The sequence below is a fragment of the Lycium barbarum genome, chromosome 2, assembly GCF_019175385.1.
Source record: "Lycium barbarum isolate Lr01 chromosome 2, ASM1917538v2, whole genome shotgun sequence".
NCBI classification, from domain to species: domain Eukaryota; kingdom Viridiplantae; phylum Streptophyta; class Magnoliopsida; order Solanales; family Solanaceae; genus Lycium; species Lycium barbarum.
Window position 1 is genome coordinate 5,742,262 of NC_083338.1, and position 21,570 is coordinate 5,763,831.

The 21,570-nt window shown below is 39.2% G+C and overlaps 1 protein-coding gene and 1 long non-coding RNA gene across 2 annotated transcripts; both read left to right on the forward strand.

Annotated features, from left to right (window-relative positions):
• Nucleotides 1-1,680: 1,680 nt before the first annotated feature.
• Nucleotides 1,681-3,421, forward strand: LOC132628292 (uncharacterized). The gene is made up of 4 exons (XM_060344090.1): nucleotides 1,681-1,749; nucleotides 2,111-2,275; nucleotides 2,358-2,792; nucleotides 2,975-3,421. The coding sequence occupies exons 1-4, from the start codon at nucleotides 1,681-1,683 to the stop codon at nucleotides 3,419-3,421; spliced, it is 1,116 nt and encodes a 371-aa protein (XP_060200073.1).
• A 14,546-nt stretch (nucleotides 3,422-17,967) lies between these two features.
• Nucleotides 17,968-20,795, forward strand: LOC132629251 (uncharacterized). The gene is made up of 3 exons (XR_009578156.1): nucleotides 17,968-18,356; nucleotides 19,257-19,323; nucleotides 20,247-20,795. It is a non-coding gene; the product is annotated as an uncharacterized LOC132629251 (long non-coding RNA).
• The last annotated feature ends 775 nt before the right edge of the window (nucleotides 20,796-21,570 follow it).

A 21,570-nucleotide genomic window follows, 5' to 3' on the forward strand; every position in this document is an offset into this window, starting at 1 on the left:
AGTTCCATTGATGTGATTGAGCTTATCGAATTGAGCCCTTGGGTGAAGGCCTGAACGGCCCAATCATCCATAACTGGAGGTAGGTCCATGCGCTCCATTTGAAATCGAGCCACGAACTCGCAGAGGGTCTCGTCATCTCGTTTCTTGACGTTGAATAGATTTGACTTTTGGGTTTCGACCTTGATAGCCCCGGCATGGGCCTTAACGAAAGCATCAGTGAGCATGGCAAATGAATCAATAGAGTGCTCGAGCAAATTATGATACCAAATCATAGTCCCCTTCGATAGGGTTTCCCCGAATTTCTTAAGTAGCACTGATTCCTGTTCATCATCGGCGAGGTCGTTGCCCTTGATAGCGCATGTATATGCAGTTACATGCTCATTCGGGTCTGTTGTCCCGTTGTACTTCGGGATATCGGGCATGCGAAATATTTTTGGGATTTTCATCGGCGCCGCGCTTGGCGGGAATGGCATTTGAACGAACTTTTTCAAATCCGGCCCTTTCAACACTGGCGGAGCCCCCGGTATTTGATTGACCCTCGAGTTATAGTTCTCCACCTTCTTATCGTTCGCCTCTATCTTCTTTTCACCGGATTCAACTCGTTTGGTCAATTCCTCGAGCATTCTTTTTAATTCGGTATTTTGCTCGAGGAGTCCATCGTTACCCCGTGAGACCTGTCTTTCCTCCGTATCCTGGTTCGGTTCCGATGGAACAACATCGGGTGCCTGATTCCGATTTTGCAATTGTACTATGATCTCTTGCTGGGCCTGCAACTGAGCTATGGCCATATCTAACTGGTTCTGGAGCTACTGCAGCATAGTCCCGTTATTCTCACCGATTGGAATGTTTCCCACCAATGAACCGACTTGAGCTGGATTAACGGGGGGGGGGGGGGGGCATTGTGGTTTGGTGCATCCCCTCCGTCATGCTCGCGATGGCTCGATTCCACTTGGAAGTTAATAGAATGTGAATCCGACATTTCCTGTATACCTGAAATCAAACCCTAAAGAACAAGTGTAAAATATCGAATTTGACCACACTGTTATATTGAACCGCCACTAATATCTAAGGCCCCACGGTGGGCGCCAAACTGTTTAACCTTAAAAATGTAGAACAGTTAAATTTATATGTGGTGCCAAAGATATGCGGCTAAAATCAATTAGGGATCTAAATAATGCGTGGTATGATAAAGTAGACAAAGAATCAAATCTAACCAAGTGGTGGATACGTATGATCTCGAGCTCGGAGACCGAGGTCGGAATCCTTTAGTTACGAGCTATCAAGAGACATCAATAAAATAAAACTTAAGAACAGATGAAAACTAATGCAATGAACTTTTAATGATTGTTGATATTCTTTCTCTTCTTTTTGTTGCCAACCCCCTTTCATGAATGAGGGTCTCCCCTTTATATAGTAGAGGAGTTTCAAACCTAGTACAACTCTAAATAAAGCAAGTAAATCTGGTTACAGCTGCGCCGCCGGGATTGACGCCGAAATATTCGGGTAAGGGCGGATATTTTGGTATTCTGGTAATGGCAGTAAATCACCCTACTTTTATCGCCTCGTACTGGCTCGAGCTCGAGACCTCGTTCCCGGTGAGGTGGTCGAAATTCACCCGAGCATAGCCACGACAGCAGGAAACCGAGCGTGCCTGTATCCTCGGTTTTACCCGTATACAATATGTGGAAAGATTTAAAGGATATGTCTGACACTATCCAGGGCCCTTGGGGAGTGATTGGTGATTTCAATGTAATCACTTCCCAGGAGGAAAAGAAAGGTGGGAGAAGTCATAGGATGGAAGACAACATTGACTTTATTCAATGTTTAAATGAGTGTGGATTACAGGATACATAATTTACTGGCTCTAACTTCACCTGGTGTGACAATAGAGATCCATCAATTACTGTATGGCTAAGGCTTGACAGATTGGTGTATAACACTACTTGGTTTAACAATATTAACAGTACATCAGTTACTCACTCTATCTAGGGCATGCTCTGACCATGCTCATCTCTTTGTTAAGCTGAACAATGAAGCCTCCTCTCATATCAAATACTTTAAATTTCGCAACTTTTGGACATAACATCTTGATTTTCTCAAAACTGTCCAGGAAAGCTGGGAGGAAGAAGTTTTTGGCAACCCCCTCTATATCTTTCATCAAAAGCTAAAAGGAGTTACCAAAACTCTTAGCCAGTGGTCTAGACAAACATATGAAGACATCTATGAAGTTCCTAAAATTTTAGAGGCTGAGATGAGGACCCTAGGAGATCTCTGTGTTACTAGCTTGCAATACGCCTAAAAATAGAGAGAAACTTTCAAAGTGTAGAGCTGGGTTCACAAAGCACCTCAAAATTCAGGATAAGATCCTGAGACAAAAGGCAAGAGCCAAATTGTTTGAGGAGGGAGATGATAATACTGCTTATTTTCATTATATCATCAAGGATAGGAGAAAGAGGCCCACTATATGCAGAATCATGGATGATCAAGACCAATGGGTTGAGGGAAATGATGCAATTACAGAAGCTACAGTCAGACATTTTCGGCACATGTTTAGCCAAGGCACTCAGGTCACTAACTTTGATGCTTTGAACTGTATTGAGAGAATTATAGAAGAGGAGGACAACAACAACATGCTTAATGCCATACCCATTTTGCAAGAAACTAAGGATAGTGTTTTTTCTATTGATAGTGAAAGTGCTCCTGGACCTGATGGTTTGAATGGCTACTTCTACCAGAGTATTTGGGATATCATTAGTCTCACCTTCATAGAGCTATTGAAGCTTTCTTTAACGGTGCTAAACTGCCAAAATTCTTTACTCACACATGTTTGGTTATGATACCTAAAGTAGAGAACTCTAAAAAATTCTCTGAGCTCAGACCCATTATCCTTTTTAATGTGTCTAGCAAAGTCATTTCCAAGATCATTAACTTAAGGTTGGCTGGTATACTTCCTAAGATCATTTATAAAAACCAGTTAGGATTCATTAAAGGAAGGTCCATCACAGAGAATATCATGCTTGCTCAGGAGATTATAAATGACATTAGAAAACCTTTCAGGGGGGGAAATGTTGCCATAAAATTGGATATGGCCAAAGCTTATGACGGGGTCAATTGGAAATACCTTGGCATGACACTGAAAAAGCTTGGCTTCTCTGATTGGTGGATTCATCTCATTCAAAATTTCATCTCCAGTAATTGGTATTCCATTATTGTTAATGGAGGCAGATATGGTCTCTTTAAATCTGAAAGGGTCTTGAGGCAAGGAGATCCAATATCTCCCTTTTTATTTGTAATAAATGCTGAACTACTATTCAAAATGCTTAATGATCTTCATGACAAAACTGCTTACAAGGGCTTCTACATGAATCCTAATGGACCCAAGATCAAGCACCTTGCATTTGTCGATGACACTTCTTTTTAGCAATGGTAGCAAGATACCCCTAGAAATGACTTTGAAAACTCTTAAAGTTTATGAAACTATATCTGGACAGCTCATTAACAAAGAGAAAAGTTGTTTTGTTGTGGCCTCCAATACCAGTTTAGCTTCTATCAACAGGATAAAGACTATCACCGGTATGATTCATCAAGAGTTCCCAATCAAGTACTTGGGGTGTCCACGAATCACTGGAAGGAAAAAGATTTGCCATTACTATGATATTGTGAACAAGGTTAGTAATAAGACTAGGGGGTGGCATACTAAATTCCTATCTACTGGTGGTAGGGCTAGTTTGATTAAGCACGTGCTTCTAGCCCTTCCAATTCACTAATTATCAGCTACCAATTCCCCTATGAATACGCTGGAGCTCATAGAGAAGTACATTGCTAGATTTTTTGCTAGATTTTTTTGGTCTAGCCAAGAGAATGGAGGAAAACATCATTGGGCAGCATGGCATAACTTATGTTACCTTTACAGTGAGGGAAGAGCTAATTTTAGAAGCCTCTCTGACACTTGTCAAGCTTTCCAACCCAAACAATGGTGGAATTTAATAGCTTCTAACTCTCTATGGAAAGAGTTATGAGAGCCAAGTTCTTCCTTAATGAACATCCTACTGTTGTACTGTGGCAAAAGGGACAAGCTCAGAGTTGGAAGATGCTAAATGAGATCAAAGAAGAAATGGAGTGCAATATTTTATGGAGAGTTGGTCAGGGTGATGTGTTCTTCTGGTATGACAACTTGTCACGCCCCGAACCATGGCCTGGACGTAACACGACACTCGGTGCCTGACTACATGTGACCGAGCGAACCACATGGCTTGCTGAACTATCATGAGGCATACATGAGCGGAAATATAAAGTGAATGCATGATGAGCCTTTATAAAACGTAGTAAGTCATAATACTTAATAAAAACACTTGTTTAAACATGAGTGCGGAAATAACATGAATGAGCCAAAAATGGCTATACGACTCCGAATGTCTGACATAACATAACTGACTTGTCTAGTCTATGAAACCTCTATCATGATACGACTGGGAAACATACTTACTGGGACAAGGGCCCAGCATACCTTACATGCATAATTAATCATAAAACAAAAGTTGACTAAACCCCGAATGAGATGGGGCTCACCAATAAGCTGATACGAATGTTGTCCTACTGAGCAGGTATGTCGTCCTGTATATCAGTACCTGCATCGTGAAATGCAGGCCCCCGGGCAATAAAAAGGGGACGTCAGCACATTGAATGTACTGGTATGTAAAACAACTGAAAGAAATAACATGGGACATGGAATAACATGATAAGAACTGAAACTGAAAATCTGGACATGAACATGAGCATGAGTGCATTTGTATATATATATATATATATATATATAACATAAGTAAAAACATAATAAGTAGGGAGAGCATTTCATAAACCGACATATGATAAAACCACGTGGGAACGTGGAGTCTGGTACCTCGCCGGACCAGTTGAGCCCCTATACCTTGCCAGGGTATAAGGTGGTAACGTACCTGATGGATCCATTCAGTGAAAAATTAAGGTATCGTCCTAACTAGGCGGAGCGATCCTTGTCCTATGGTGGCTACATAGTTTCAGGCTATCTGAGTCTTCTCGGTAATTCGTGCAACTCCCAAAAACATGAACATAATATAGTTGGCTAAAAAGCCCATGATTTTCGTGAATTAACTTGTAATCGTGATTCCACGAAATACCTTGTAACATGGTTTCGTGAATTAACTTGTACTTGTCTTGTAATCATGATTTCACGAAATAACTTGTAAACATGATTTCATGAAATAACTTGTAAACATTATTTCATGAAATAACTTGTAAACATGGTTTCATGAAATAGCTTGTAAACATGGTTTCATGAAATAGCTTGAAAACATGGTTTAAGGAAACAGCTTGTAAGCATGATTTCATGAAATAGCTTGTAAATATGGTTTCATGAAATACCTTGTAAACATATTCTTGATTCATGAGCAATAACAATAGTTCATAATCATATATATGTAATTGACTTGAAAACATGCTTGTAACTTGCAAAATAAAATCATTAAGTTTCATATGAACATAATGAGAACACATGAGGAAGAATTCATGATTCATGGATTAAGCTAGGGTTCCTAATAACCGTAATGGAAGATTAGGAATACAATAACGAACATATATACGGGATTCATGTACATACATACATAATTACAGGCTACCAATATGTTGGGTTTAGTGCCCTAGGATTTGAACTTCATAGATTTTACGAAACGGATCATGGGGAAGAACGTAGAGGTTCCCACATGTGGATGGAAGTTCTACATACCTTAACTTCCCGCTTTTGAGCGTATCCCAATGTTCTTCAACCCCCTTCAACTTCAATCTATAGCAATACAATTCATAGGGATTCTATATTAGCAACAATATCCATGTTTTGTTCATCTAAGCATTTTATCAAACACTTAGTGGGCATGAAGCTCTATAACCTTCATTAATGGTGTTTTCTTCACCCTATCCCCATTCTACTACTTCTAGATGATTCTACAATCTCAATTAGGTGTAATCAACATCATTCTTCATCACCCACATGAATACAACAATCCCAAGTCAACAATCCAAAACCCTAGCATAGTTCATATAATTCTCTTTATCAAACCCATTTACTATTCTCCCAAGAACTCATCAATTCACAACTATAAATGTTTAGAGAGTAGAAACATTACCTTTTTGAAGTCCAATCCTCTTGAATTCGGGTTCTAGGGTTTTCACCTCCAACTATAATGTTCCAATCATAACTCTATAGATTAGAAGGGTTTACTCAAGTTAGAAAGGGATTAGGGACTTGGATTCAATCTAGAATCATGATAGAAACTTACCTTGGAAGATCTTGAGGTTTGGGACTTGTTCTCTAGGAGTTTAGAGAGAGTTTTCGTGAATGGAAGATGGGGAAATAAACCCCAATATAACAAAAAAAACGTATAAACCCGACCTTTGACCCGAAAACTTACTTAACGGGCTAAACGACGGTTCAAAGGACGAACCGTCGATCAGATCGACGGAACGTCGATCTGCTCCGTCGAATTGATCACATTCGACGGTTCAAAGGACGAACCGTCGATCAGATCGACGGAGCGTCGATCTGATCCGTCGAATTGATCAAATTTCCATTGAACAATGCACAATCGACGGTTCAAAGGACGAAACGTCGATCAGATCGACGGAACGTCGATCTTCGCGTCGAAGTCACTAATTTTCCAGCGAAGACAGGCTTCAGTAAAATGGGCATAATTCTTTGTACAGATGTCCGTTTGACCTCCATAATATACCGTTGGAAATATATTTCAAAGGGCTACAACTTTCATCAAGGAAGGTTTCCCAAATTCCAAATTAATAATGGGGTTATGATCGTTGGAAGTAAGACCTTCTATAAACTCACTTGCAAACATGCCCCGTAGAGTGGTTTTCAACTTTGCTTTGCCCAAAGACATTTCTTATGACTTAATTGGTTTTCAAAACACTTCTTATAACTCTCATATTGGTTCCATTATATTATCATCTTATGAGTCAAACTTTCGCCCGAAGCTACGAGGTGTTACAATATCTCCCCCTTGGGATCATTCGTCCTCGAATGATGGGTCGTGGTTAAGAATATGGCTGGACATGGCTTGATTACATGAACGTGAAGGAAACATGGCATGAAACATGGAAACTGAACTAAAATTACATGGTTACATGGAAACGTGTATACTGAGACATGAACATGGGCACTGGATAGCTGACATGAGCGTGGAACATGAGACATAACATGACATGGGGCATGGAAACTGACATGACATAGTTCCATGAAAACATCAGTGCCCAAACATGAGACATGAATAGCGAATACATGAACTTGAACGTGAAACGTGAGGCATGAATACATAAGGGACATTATAACACTTCTCCAAAACGTCATTAAGCCATCCTTAATTCGATACTCATAATTCTTGCCCGACATACAACATATACCTTGCTTTCCTTAACAACTTTTGTCTCCTACCTCAAATACCTTTGAAATCTCTTTTAGAATCATTAAATATTACTTCTTACTCGTCAACATGTCGTATACGTCATACCCTTCGTGGGTCTATTCGCGGTACGCTATCGGGAAAATTTCCTAGGTGTAACATTCTCCCCCTCTGTTGGAACGTTCGTCCTCAAATGATAACATTCGGGATTCTACAAAAATTTCGCCAGATTTTCCCCTGTAATATGGCACTACCAACCTTTCACAACAGCCCATAATATCATTGCCTCACAGGGCTACATCACAACAGAACTATAAATTGGCCACACACGACCAAAAGCATGAAAATAAAGCTTACATACCTCAAAATCTTGGTGTTTCATCATAAATATCTTCTGCGGGCTGAAACAAGTGCGGGTACATGGATTTCATATCCTCCTTAGCTGCCCATGTAGCTTCCTTAACTTTCTGACTCCTCCGCAGGACTTTCACTGAGGCTACTTCCTTAGTCCTCAACTTGCAAATCTGACGGTCAAGAATGCTATGGGGGTCTCTTCATACGTCAAACTATCCTTAACTGTTATAGTATCAGTAGGAACAACCAACGACGGGTCTCCTACACACTTCCTCAATTTGGGCACACGAAACATGGGATGTACAGCAGCCAAATCTTGTGACAACTCAAGTTCATATGCTACTAGTCCGACCTTTCGTAGAATTCTGTAAGGTCCAATATATCTGGGGCTGAGCTTCCCTTTCTTGCCAAATCTCATAACACCCTTCATAGGTGAGACTTTAAGGAACACCTAATCATCAACTGAAAATTCTAAGTTCCCTTCGCCTCACATCTGTATATTACTTCTGGTGACTCTGAGCTATTTCAAACGCTCATGTATTAACTTGAATTTCTCCATATCCTGATAAACTAAAATCTGGTCCTAACAAGTCTGCTTCACCAACTTCGAACCAACCAATTGGTGATCTACACTTTCGCTCAAAAAGGGTTTCAAACAATATCATCCCAATACTAGCATAGTAGTTATTTTTGTAAGTAAACTCAATAAGAGATAGGTGGTCATCCCAATTACCTTTGAAATAAAGGACACATGGTTACTGAACTGAATGAATATAAAATTACTAAACTGCTGAGATACTAAATTGAATGTCTATTGTACTAACTGAAGACTGGGCTGACTGAATACTGAGCTAATTAAATACTGGATTAATTGAATATTGAGCTGACTGAATATTAGATTAGCTGAGTACTGAGCTGACTGAATACTGGATTAGCTGGATACTGACCTGACTGAATACTGAATTAGCTTAATACTGGACTGGCATGAATACGTGAGTACTGGAATGATATCTGAGTACTAAGCTGACATAAATATCTGAGTATTGAACTAACATGAATATCATAACATGAGATCTGAATAGCGTATCTGTCTGACCATTTGTCTGATGATGAAAAGTTGTGCTATGGCTCACCTCTGTACCCAAATCCTTTCTGAAAGGATTTTCAGAAGTTCGGTGTGAACTGAGCACCATAATCTGAAATAATGGACTCTAGGGTCCCATACAATCCAACAATTTCATTAACACATGACTTGGCATAATCTTATGTTCAATCTGTTGTCTTAACTGGCAAGAAGTGCGCTGACTTCGTAAGTCTGTCCACGATCACCCGAATTAAATTATGCCTCCTAGATGAACGAGGTAGACCTGATACAAAACCCACATTGATCATTTGCCATTTCCAGACAGGAATATCAACATTCTAAGCCAAGCCACCAGGCCTATGGTGTTCGGCTTTCACTTGCTGACAACTCGAACACTCAGCTACGAACTCTGCTACATTCTTCTTCATATCATTCCACCAATAAATCTCCATAAGATCATGGTACATCTTAGTGAAACCTGGGTGAATGGAATACCTAGGGTTGTGAGCTTCTAACATGATTCTCTCTCTGAGCCCATTAACATCTGGAATGCATAATCTGCCTCGATATCTTAAGGTACCATTATCTCCCTCCTGCTCAAAAGCTAAGGCTTTCTATTCGTGAATCTCCTCTTTCATCTGTAGCAAGTAGGAATCACTAAACTGTTTCTCTCTAACTTCAATGACTAAGCAGGAATGCCATGTTATGGGCAATAACTCCACCTACTTAAGAGTCTGAAAGTCAAATTTCTATCTTGGATAAGCAGTGAACTTCTTTCACCTTAGTTCTCTTGTCTGCCTAAATCATGAACCATACTTTCCATACTTGATTTTTGATACTTCTTAAAATACTCATAGTACTGTTAGGCGCTAAGTCTATGACTAGCACCTTAAGGATTAGAGTCTTGTACAATGGCACTACCCTTTTGACACATAACTGGGCATGATCTTATAGCTTTTCTGTGATCGCCTAATCGATAGTAATTGAACTTGACACGATTCGTTTGACGATCATTCTACTCATTTCGGGTTAGGCATATTCCCTATGGAGACTATCTCATTATGCCAACTTAACTGAACTAAGGTTCTTCATATCTCATACTAACCATTCAGGTCTTCAATTATCTCGCTGAACTTACTGGCGATTTATGCATCTCCCCCTTAGACCAAGGCTAACATCTTATACTTACAAATTCTTCTCTTTTGATGGGATCCAATTAACATTCCTTACCTTCTGCAATTCCTTCGTACTCTACAACACTTACTTTTTTTTTTTACTCACATCTGAGCAATTTCTCATGGGGAAAAGAACTAAATTTACTTACATGAACGGGTTGCTACTGTATTCATAACTGGCATACTCCATCTTAACGACTTAACTCTGCTCACACTTGTAAATCTTAGGACAACCTCTTTTGACAACTCTTAAAGGCTATTCTTCTGTAGTTTGCTTTCTTATGGCTTTAGCTGATTTCTTCTTCCACTAATCACTCTACTCTGAACTTAACTTAAGCCCTTGTTTTCTCACACACATTCGGATGTATCCGAACTATCACCTACTCAAGGTGTTCATCTAAATAGGAAATCAAATCTTATTTCTCAAAGTCAGTCGTACTCATAACTTATTCAAATCTTATCATTACTGTTGACATGGCTTTTCCAGACATATTACGAACTTATATGTCATTCTCCTTCTGTTTCTAGAAAAAATTTGGCAGAGTTTTCTCTGTATTTCTTACTATCCCAAAACCTGCACGCAGGAAATACCAACAATGCCTCACAAGGCCAACATATATACATATATATCATATCATATCATAGCCACACAGGGCTCCCAATTTCAACAACAGTATAAAATGATGAACTTACCTCATATGTCCAACTCAACTGTACCTGTTACAATTTCCTGTTTATTTTCCCTTTCAATCTTTAACAGCAGATGGAGTGGGTCATGATGACCTCCGGTAGAAAACTGTCTACCACCACTTCCTTGAGATTCTTCATGATTTACGTTTCCTACAGACATAGCTCCTTTTCTAATTTCTCTGATATCCTCTTCCTGTGGTATCCCATTCTCCTTTCTTAAGAACATCATTATCATTCAACATACCATTCATTCCACTACACCCCTTCTCGGGCAACTTACATTGTATTCCACTTTCAATAGCACTTGAAGTCTCATTCGTTACCAGCAAGTACTGCACAATTGTACTCCCTATGGATAAACATCCTTACTTGGACCTTGAATTACCTGTTCATCTCTTGCACATTCGAAACGTACGTAATTCGAGAGGAAGAGAAGTTACTTATTGCTCTAAGCTTCATGGCACGATCTAGAATATAAAGAAATGAGATAAATCCTGAATGTCTTGGTGGTCAACTGTTTATATGTATGGGGCCCTCATACATATAAAAGTGACCCCACTGGACACGGTTTCATAGACTCCCTAAAGACGCTTGAACCTAGGCTCTGATACCAAGTTTTGTCACGCCCCGAACCATGGCCTGGACGTAACACGGCACTCGGTGCCTGACTGCATGTGACCGAGCGAACCACATGGCTTGCTGAACTATCATGAGGTATACATGAGCGGAAATATAACGTGAATGCATGATGATCCTTTATAAAACGTAGTAAGTCATAATACTTAATAAAAACACTTGTTTAAACATGAGTGCGGAAATAACATGAATGAGCCAAAAATGGCTATACGACTCCGAATGTCTGACATAACATAACTGACTTGTCTAGTCTATGAAACCTCTATCATGATACGACTGGGAAACATACTTACTGGGACAAGGGCCCAGCATACCTTACATGCATAATTAATCATAAAACAAAAGTTGACTAAACCCCGAATGAGATGGGGCTCACCAATAAGCTGATACGAATGTTGTCCTACTGAGCAGGTATGTCGTCCTGTATATCAGTACCTGCATCGTGAAATGCAGGCCCCCAGGCAATAAAAAGGGGACGTCAGCACATTGAATGTACTGGTATGTAAAACAACTGAAAGAAATAACATGGGACATGGAATAACATGATAAGAACTGAAACTGAAAATCTGGACATGAACATGAGCATGAGTGCATTTGTATATATATATATATATAACATAAGTAAAAACATAATAAGTAGGGAGAGCATTTCATAAACCGACATATGATAAAACCACGTGGGAACGTGGAGTCTGGTACCTCGCCGGACCAGTTGAGCCCCTATACCTTGCCAGGGTATAAGGTGGTAACGTACCTGATGGATCCATTCAGTGAAAAATTAAGGTATCGTCCTAACTAGGCGGAGCGATCCTTGTCCTATGGTGGCTACATAGTTTCAGGCTATCTGAGTCTTCTCGGTAATTCGTGCAACTCCCAAAAACATGAACATAATATAGTTGGCTAAAAAGCCCATGATTTTCGTGAATTAACTTGTAATCGTGATTCCACGAAATACCTTGTAACATGGTTTCGTGAATTAACTTGTACTTGTCTTGTAATCATGATTTCACGAAATAACTTGTAAACATGATTTCATGAAATAACTTGTAAACATTATTTCATGAAATAACTTGTAAACATGGTTTCATGAAATAGCTTGTAAACATGGTTTCATGAAATAGCTTGAAAACATGGTTTAAGGAAACAGCTTGTAAGCATGATTTCATGAAATAGCTTGTAAATATGGTTTCATGAAATACCTTGTAAACATATTCTTGATTCATGAGCAATAACAATAGTTCATAATCATATATATGTAATTGACTTGAAAACATGCTTGTAACTTGCAAAATAAAATCATTAAGTTTCATATGAACATAATGAGAACACATGAGGAAGAATTCATGATTCATGGATTAAGCTAGGGTTCCTAATAACCGTAATGGAAGATTAGGAATACAATAACGAACATATATACGGGATTCATGTACATACATACATAATTACAGGCTACCAATATGTTGGGTTTAGTGCCCTAGGATTTGAACTTCATAGATTTTACGAAACGGATCATGGGGAAGAACGTAGAGGTTCCCACATGTGGATGGAAGTTCTACATACCTTAACTTCCCGCTTTTGAGCGTATCCCAATGTTCTTCAACCCCCTTCAACTTCAATCTATAGCAATACAATTCATAGGGATTCTATATTAGCAACAATATCCATGTTTTGTTCATCTAAGCATTTTATCAAACACTTAGTGGGCATGAAGCTCTATAACCTTCATTAATGGTGTTTTCTTCACCCTATCCCCATTCTACTACTTCTAGATGATTCTACAATCTCAATTAGGTGTAATCAACATCATTCTTCATCACCCACATGAATACAACAATCCCAAGTCAACAATCCAAAACCCTAGCATAGTTCATATAATTCTCTTTATCAAACCCATTTACTATTCTCCCAAGAACTCATCAATTCACAACTATAAATGTTTATAGAGTAGAAACATTACCTTTTTGAAGTCCAATCCTCTTGAATTCGGGTTCTAGGGTTTTCACCTCCAACTATAATGTTCCAATCATAACTCTATAGATTAGAAGGGTTTACTAAAGTTAGAAAGGGATTAGGGACTTGGATTCAATCTAGAATCATGATAGAAACTTACCTTGGAAGATCTTGAGGTTTGGGACTTGTTCTCTAGGAGTTTAGAGAGAGTTTTCGTGAATGGGAGATGGGGAAATAAACCAATATAACAAAAAAAACGTATAAACCCGACCTTTGACCCGAAAACTTACTTAACGGGCTAAACGACGGTTCAAAGGACGAACCGTCGATCAGATCGACGGAACGTCGATCTGCTCCGTCGAATTGATCACATTCGACGGTTCAAAGGACGAACCGTCGATCCGTCGAATTGATCAAATTTCCAGTGAACAATGCACAATCGACGGTTCAAAGGACGAAACGTCGATCAGATCGACGAAACGTCGATCTTCGCGTCGAAGTCACCAATTTTCCAGCGAAGACAGGCTTCAGTAAAATGGGCATAATTCTTTGTACAGATATCCGTTTGACCTCCATAATATACCGTTGGAATGATATTTCAAAGGGCTACAACTTTCATCAAGGAAGTTTTCCCAAATTCCAAATTAATAATGGGGTTATGATCGTTGGAAGTAAGACCTTCTATAAACTCACTTGCAAACATGCCCCGTAGAGTGGTTTTCAACTTTGCTTTGCCCAAAGACATTTCTTATGACTTAATTGGTTTTCAAAACACTTCTTATAACTCTCATATTGGTTCCATTATATTATCATCTTATGAGTCAAACTTTCGCCCGAAGCTACGAGGTGTTACACAACTGGTCTAACATTGGACCACTTTGCCATCTGATTCCAGCCAATACTCCACACAACAACATCAAAAGCAGAGAAATTCTCAATGGTAACATTTGGAACTGGGATGTATTGGAAGTTCAGCCAGATAAGGAGACTAAAGAGAAGGTCATGCAGCTTAACATCAAAATTGACAATACTAGAAAAGACAAAGCTATTTGGAGTCCTGATGAAGCTATTTTTTTCTCTGTGGGTTTAGCTTGGATTTTTTTTTCAGACAAAAAAGGGAAAATGACAACTTTGTCAACTGTATCTGGCACAAGGATATTCCTTTCAAAATTTCTTTCTTGAACTAGAGGGCTATTAAAGATAAACTTTCCACTGAGGAAAAAATTTCAGGATTTGGGATCAATACATGTGCTACTTGTCACTTCTGCAACAATCCCAACAACATCAATACAGAAGTGGAAGATATTGAACACTTATTCAACAAAGGGAAAATCTGGAATTATTTTGCTAATCCTCTTGGTATTGATCACAGAAATAGAAGCCTGAAGCTTCTACTCCTGAGTTGGTGGAACTTCAAAACACTCAATAACATTGGTAAGTTTATTACCAGAGTTCTTCCAATGATCATATGTTGGGAGCTGTGGAAATCCAAATGTAGCAAAATATTAGAAAACCTCACCCCATTTTTTTATAGAACTAAAACTAATATTATATTTTTCCTTGTGCAGGTAACCAGTAATAGGTTTGGAAAGGCTAGAATATAAGAAAGCTGGAGGAAAATTTGTCAAGCTTGCGATGCAACAATCCAATAGAAAACTAGCACTATTGTAAGATCGATAAAACCAAGAGCACAAACTGTTAAAATCAATACTGATGGGAGTTGCATACAAGGACCCTGTGGAGATGGAGGCATAGTCAGAGATAGCAATGAAAAGTTCATATTTGCATATTCCGTACCTTTGGGAGTTGCAACAAGTAACATGGCTGAAGCAGTTGCCATGCTTTTTGGAATGCAATAGTGCTCTAACAATGGCTACAGAGTAGTCTGGGGTGGAACAGACTCCCTTCTAATAATTAAATGTGTAAGAAGGGAATGGAAAGTGCCCTAGAGAATAACTAACTACATAGCTGACATTCAGAGTTTAGTTGAAGAACATGAATTTTAATCAACCATTGCTTTACGGAAGCCAACCAACCTGCAGACAGATTGGCAAACCTGAGCCATAGACTTGATGAAATGAAGTGTTCAACTCTTTTGCTGATCTACCTAACAACATCAAGGGCCTGATTAATATGGACAGATGGAACCCTCAATCATTTAGGATCAAACAAGCAAAACCTTCTCAAATAGTGTATGATCCCCCTTGATTAGGCTTCTTTCTATTATGTTTTGGCTATGTTTAATAGTTTAGTCTCATCTCAGTGATCATGCACAAAGTTTGGGATGCCAAACTCAACACTGTAACTTTTTGTACATAAATGATCAAAGGGGACAAAGTTTAACCAAAAAAAAAAGCTTGTAAATGTGATTTGGATACTCAGGATTCTCTGTCACGACCCAACCCCGTAGGCCGTGACTCGTACCCGATCTGGGCACCCAAACACATCTATCAAATGCTATCTCAAATTTTATCAAACGCATTCAAGTATATAGCAGAAGCCGTCAAGGCTATATTTCAAATTTAGATAATTTCCAGAAAAATTTCGGCAGAGTTTCCTTTGTTTTACAGACTATCCAAAATAATCCTGCGCACAGAAAATACCAACAAAGGCCACACCGGCCAACAAAGCAACATGTAAACATATGCGGACCGGCCGCCGCGGCGAATGGGATCGCCCAAACACAACATATACACGCATCCGTACAGAAAGACCCTAACCCACAAACATGTCCACAGACCTCTAAACAGACCGACAGAATCATATGCCGGGACAGGGCCCCGCCGTACCCCTGAACAAATATATACATACTCAGCGAACAAATATATACCAACATATATGCTCTGAAATGAGAAGAGCACTCCAACCAGCAGAAGGGGATGTCCTAAACTGGTGAATCACCAAACTGTGCGTCTGTACCTGCGGGTATGAAACGCAGCCCCCCGAAGAAAGGGGGTCAGTACGAAATATGTACTGAGTATGCAAAGCAGAAAATACAGAAACAAATCCGAGGCATAAACGAAATAGTAGTACAGAACATAAGTATAAATCCAACATATCAAAATTTGTTTACTTTCAAAAATATGTAAGTCATGTGTAGGGTACAGAAGAATATGGTCGCCCGCCCGTCGATGGCGCCATAACACAGCATAACACCAGAATGTTTCAAATCTCCGTATCCCCGTCACATATCACATCACAACATAACGCCATACACAACATAACACCAAATATATGTGGAACCCGACCCTCTTTTGCGAGTAGCTCGGTGAACCATAAACACAGCATAACTTCGGAGTATATCAAAATGCGCACGATAACAGAACCGGCCCGGGAACCGGCGAAAGATATAACAGAACGCACGAGTAGAGTCGTGAGTAGTCATATGCATAAAATCATTATCATGAACTCAAACATAAGTAAAATGATCATACTTGAAAGTCGAAATAATAGTCATAACGAATTCTTTCAAAAGTTCCCGAATTACATAAAGGAAAGTCACGGGACCCACGGACGGAAATTTACCCTAGTCGGGCCCGCTTATGGAAAACATACTCGTTATACGTAATGTAAACTTTTATAAAAATATATTGGAGCAATCCGAGCACTTATGTGAAAGATATGGCATTCGGAAATTTCGAAGTTCTTTAAAGCGAAACCTTTTTGCGCAAAGTTCGGAAAGCGATTATTTCAAATACATAAAGGTTCATATTTCATCAAATCATACATAAGAGTGCCAAGGAACATATACGGATCATAACATGCTCGGATTTCGAATTTAGAATTTCCTTAAGGCTTATAATCTAGCCTATACAAACTAAGGCATGCCAAAAGAAAGAAGGTTGCCTTACATACCTCGTACGCACTCCAAGATGGCCAATCTAAAGAAATTTCCAATCTACGCCTCGGGCTTCCCAAGGTCTACAAATACACCAATGGATACCAAACATTAGCTAAGGGCACTTAAGTCATTCATTCCAACTAATCGTTAAATTCTACAGAAAATTCGACAGCATTTCCCCTGTAAATAGGTCATCCCGAGAATTTATCTCGCTCAAAATCAACAACAACAACCACAATAACCATCCTAGAAACATCAATAATAAATTCGGAAGGCAAAATAACATTAATACTCTTTTTTTCATCATTTGACAACTTTCCAAATATTCAATTCAACCGCTTACCTTCAACCCAACATCAACGCCTATACATTCAAATACTAACCCAAACACATACTAACAACATTTAAGAACATTCTAAACAATTCACATAATATTTTCAACGATCCAACAATTTCTCCAAATTAGGCCGAAAACAGCCCCAAAACCGAGAGCAGCCCCTTTACCACATTCCTCATTTTTAAGTCATGATTTGTATCAACAATCCACACTATAACGATATAATTCTCATAAATATAAAGATTGCATTAATTTCACAAAATTCTCCAAATCAGTCCTGTTAGAACCCGTATTTTTGTACAGTGGAATAATCCGGATTTAATTATGATAAGTTAAGGACAAAAAAAAATTATTTCGGGATACAAAGTCGGGATTCTTGACCTTCGATTTTATTTTGAGATATATGTGGTGCATGAATTTATTGGTATGGAACAATTAGGAAAATTTGGGACCAAAAGTGATAAAAAAATTGGAAGATAAAAATTATCCACAATTTCCATGGTTGGCCCACACAAATGGTGTTCAATTTTAATTGGTCCACCACATTGTGTGGGCCACAAACAATAAGAGATATTGTGGGTACTTAAAAAGATGACCTTAAGTCATCTCCTCACCATTCTATACTTAGCAAAAAAAAAAACAAAAAAAAAGTGGAAGAACCAAGGGGGGGCTCACGGCTAGGAGCAAGAAAACCAACCCCCATTTCTTTGCCTTCAAAAATTAATTTCTTGGTGTTAACCCACTATATTGAAGTCCCTAAGTAGCGTGGAAGAGTTGTTTGGGTCATCTAACCATTCATTGTATCCAATTGCAAACCCTAGGCTATTGTAAAGTTGAAGAAGAAAAGGTAAGATTTGATTTTGTTTTTTGCGTTATGAAGGTTATATCCATGTTGTAGTATGTTATAATGGAGGAAAATCATGAAATATGAAATGTTGGAGGTGAGTTGTGTATGTGGAGCTTGAGCCGTGTAAATGGGTGTTGTTGTGTTGTGATTGAAATTATGAATTAATGCCTAGTTAGTTGATTATGATCATTGTAAGGTGAAGAACAATTGAGAAGCACCCATATATGTATATGTGTAGTGTTAGCCGAAAATGGGTCACCTTATGTGCCAAGAATTGAATTAGTATCGCTTATTGTTGAGCCGTCGTCGCCATGAATTCTATGTTGGAAATGAAAGTTTATTGACTCAAATTGATGTTGTAAATATTGCGGACTGATTTGGAAGTTGTTGTACATTTAATGTAAATTGTGTATTGATGAAAATAGCATTGTTAGAATGTAAATTGTAGATACGAACCATGATTTGGAAATGAAGAAAAAGTTAGGGGGGGCTGTCTCGGTTAGGGGCTGTTTCGGGTAGCTTGGGAAAATTTATAGATTGTTGGAAAAATTGTATAAATTGTTTAGAATGTCTTGAAATGTTTTTGGTATGGGTTCGGGTTAGTATGTGAGCGTATAAGCGTCGATTTTGGCTTGAAGGTAAGTCGTCGAATTGAATTTATGAAAGTTGATGAATGTGGAAAAGAGAGCTATTATTGTTGTATTACCTTCGGATTGATTATTAATGTTGTTAGGTTGGTTGTTGTTGTTGTTGTTGATTGATACGGCCGAGTTAAATTCTCGGGGTAGCCTATTTACAGGGGAAATGCTGCCCAAATTTCTGTAGAATTAAGGGCGAAATTGGAATTTAATGCCCAAAAAGTCTTTAGCTAATGTTTGGCATTTTATGGCTTGTTTATAGATCGTGGGCAGCCCGAATCATAGGTTGGATTTAGCTTGAGTTTGGATCGTATTGGAGAGCGTTTGAGGTATGTAAAGTAATCTTCCTTCTTCGGCATGCCTTAGTTAAAATAGGCTATGATATAAGCCTCGAGGAAACTCTATTCTCACAATCCGAGCATGTTTATGAATCGCATTTGTTCTTTGGCATCCTTGCCTTGTCATGGCAAAACATTGATCCTTATGTTCTTGGAATCCATAATTTGTAAATATTACATGAAAGCTGATTTTTGTTTTAAAGTTCATTCTTTAGCGATTCCAAAACTTCAAACGCTCATAATTTCCTCAGAAAAGCTCGGATTGCTTTGAAATTTTCGTAGGAGTTTGTATGATATAAAATGAGTATGTTTTTCATAGGCGGGATCATTTCGGGCCTATACTCGTCCGTGGGTCCCGCGACGCCCTTTAGGTAATTTCGTTAACTTTGGGAAGAAAATGTTGTAATTATTGTTCCGATTTCAAATATGACTATTTTACTTATCTTTTGGATTTATGATGATGATTTTATGCATATGATTCCTCACTACTCCGCTCGTGCCCTATGATATCGTTCGCCGGTTCTGTTGTCGTGCGCTTTGTGATACATTCCGGTGTTATGCTGTGATTATGGTTCACCGTGCTCCTCGCTCGAGGGCCGGGTTCCACTTATGTTTGGCGTTATGATGTGTTTGGCGTTATGCTGTGTTGTGATGTGTGACGGGGATTCGGAGATTTGAAACTTTCTGGTGTTATGCTGTGTTATGGCGCCATCGACAGGCGGGCGACCACATTTTCCTGTGCCCTATGCATAATTTATACTTTGGAAATAAACATTTTGATTTTTTTTTTGTATTATTTTCTATATATCTGATTCGATTATTGTTCAGATTCATTTCTATACCTTCTGCTTTGCATACTCAGTACATATTTCGTACTGACCCCCTTCTCCGGGGGCTGCGTTTCATGCCCGCAGGTACGGACGCATAGCCTGGTGATCCACCTGTTTAGGACACCCTTTCTGCTATTCGGAGTGCTCCTCTCTTTCCGGAGCTTATACTTTTGGTATATATATTTTTATTAGTGCATTTGTATATATTCGTTCATGGGTACGACGGGGCCCTGTCCCGTCATATGATTCTGTCGGTCTGTTTAGAGGTCTGTGGACATGTTTGTGGGTTAGGGTCTTTCTGTATGGATGTATGTACATGTCGTTTGGGCGATCCCATACGCCGAGGCGGCCGGTCCGCATATGTTGTTTGGGCGATCCTATACGCCGAGGCGGCCGGTCCGCATATGTTTATATATTGCTTGGTTAGCCCTGTGTGGCTTTTGTTGGTATTTTCTGCGTGCAGGGTATATTGGATAGTCCGTAAAACAAAGGAAACTCTGCCGAAATTTTTCTGGAAATTACCTAAATTTGAAATAAAGCCTTGTCGGCTTCTGCTATTTACTTGAATGCATTTGAGAGATGGGTCTGGGTGCCCAAGTAGGGTGCCAGTCGCGGCCCACGGGGCTGGGTCGTGACAAGTCCGCAACATTCACCATATCAATTTGGGACATTAAACTCTCATTTCCAAACTAGAATTCATAACGACGACAACTAAAACACTAAGCGATATTGATTCATCCTTTGCCAAACATTGGGGCTATACACGGCCACACTACACACATATACATATATTGATGATTTTCATTCTCTTCTCCACTCTACAACAATCAAACATGCTACAAAAATTTTATTCATTAACCCAATCACACACCCATTTACACGGCTAGCTCCCCAAGCACACAACCCACTTCCAACATACAATATTTCACCAATTTCATCCATATTAACATACCACAATATGCATAAAACATTTATAGCCCATAAAACAATAGAAATTCTTACCTTTGTTCTTTACTCCACAAGAAAGTTAGGGTTTGCGATTTACAAAAAATGGATGGTTTGATCGCTCCAATAATGCTTCCACGCTACTTAGGGACCTCCAAATAGTGGGTTAACACCAAGGAATTATTTTTGGGAAGGCTATAAATGGGGTTGGATTTTTCTCTTCTTGGCCGTGAATAGTGGCGCCGTGAACAGTGCGCCTCCGTGAATAGTGGCGCCGTGAACAGTTCTGTCGTGAACAGTCGCCGCCGTGAACAGTTCCGACGTCATGAACAGTGCCCGAACTTCTCTCTCTCTAGGCTTGAGAGCCCTTCTCTCTAAAATCTAATTTGCAAGATTAATTGTAGTGTAAGTGATGACTTAGTCATCCACTTTGCTCATATATATCATCTTTGCAAAGTGGACA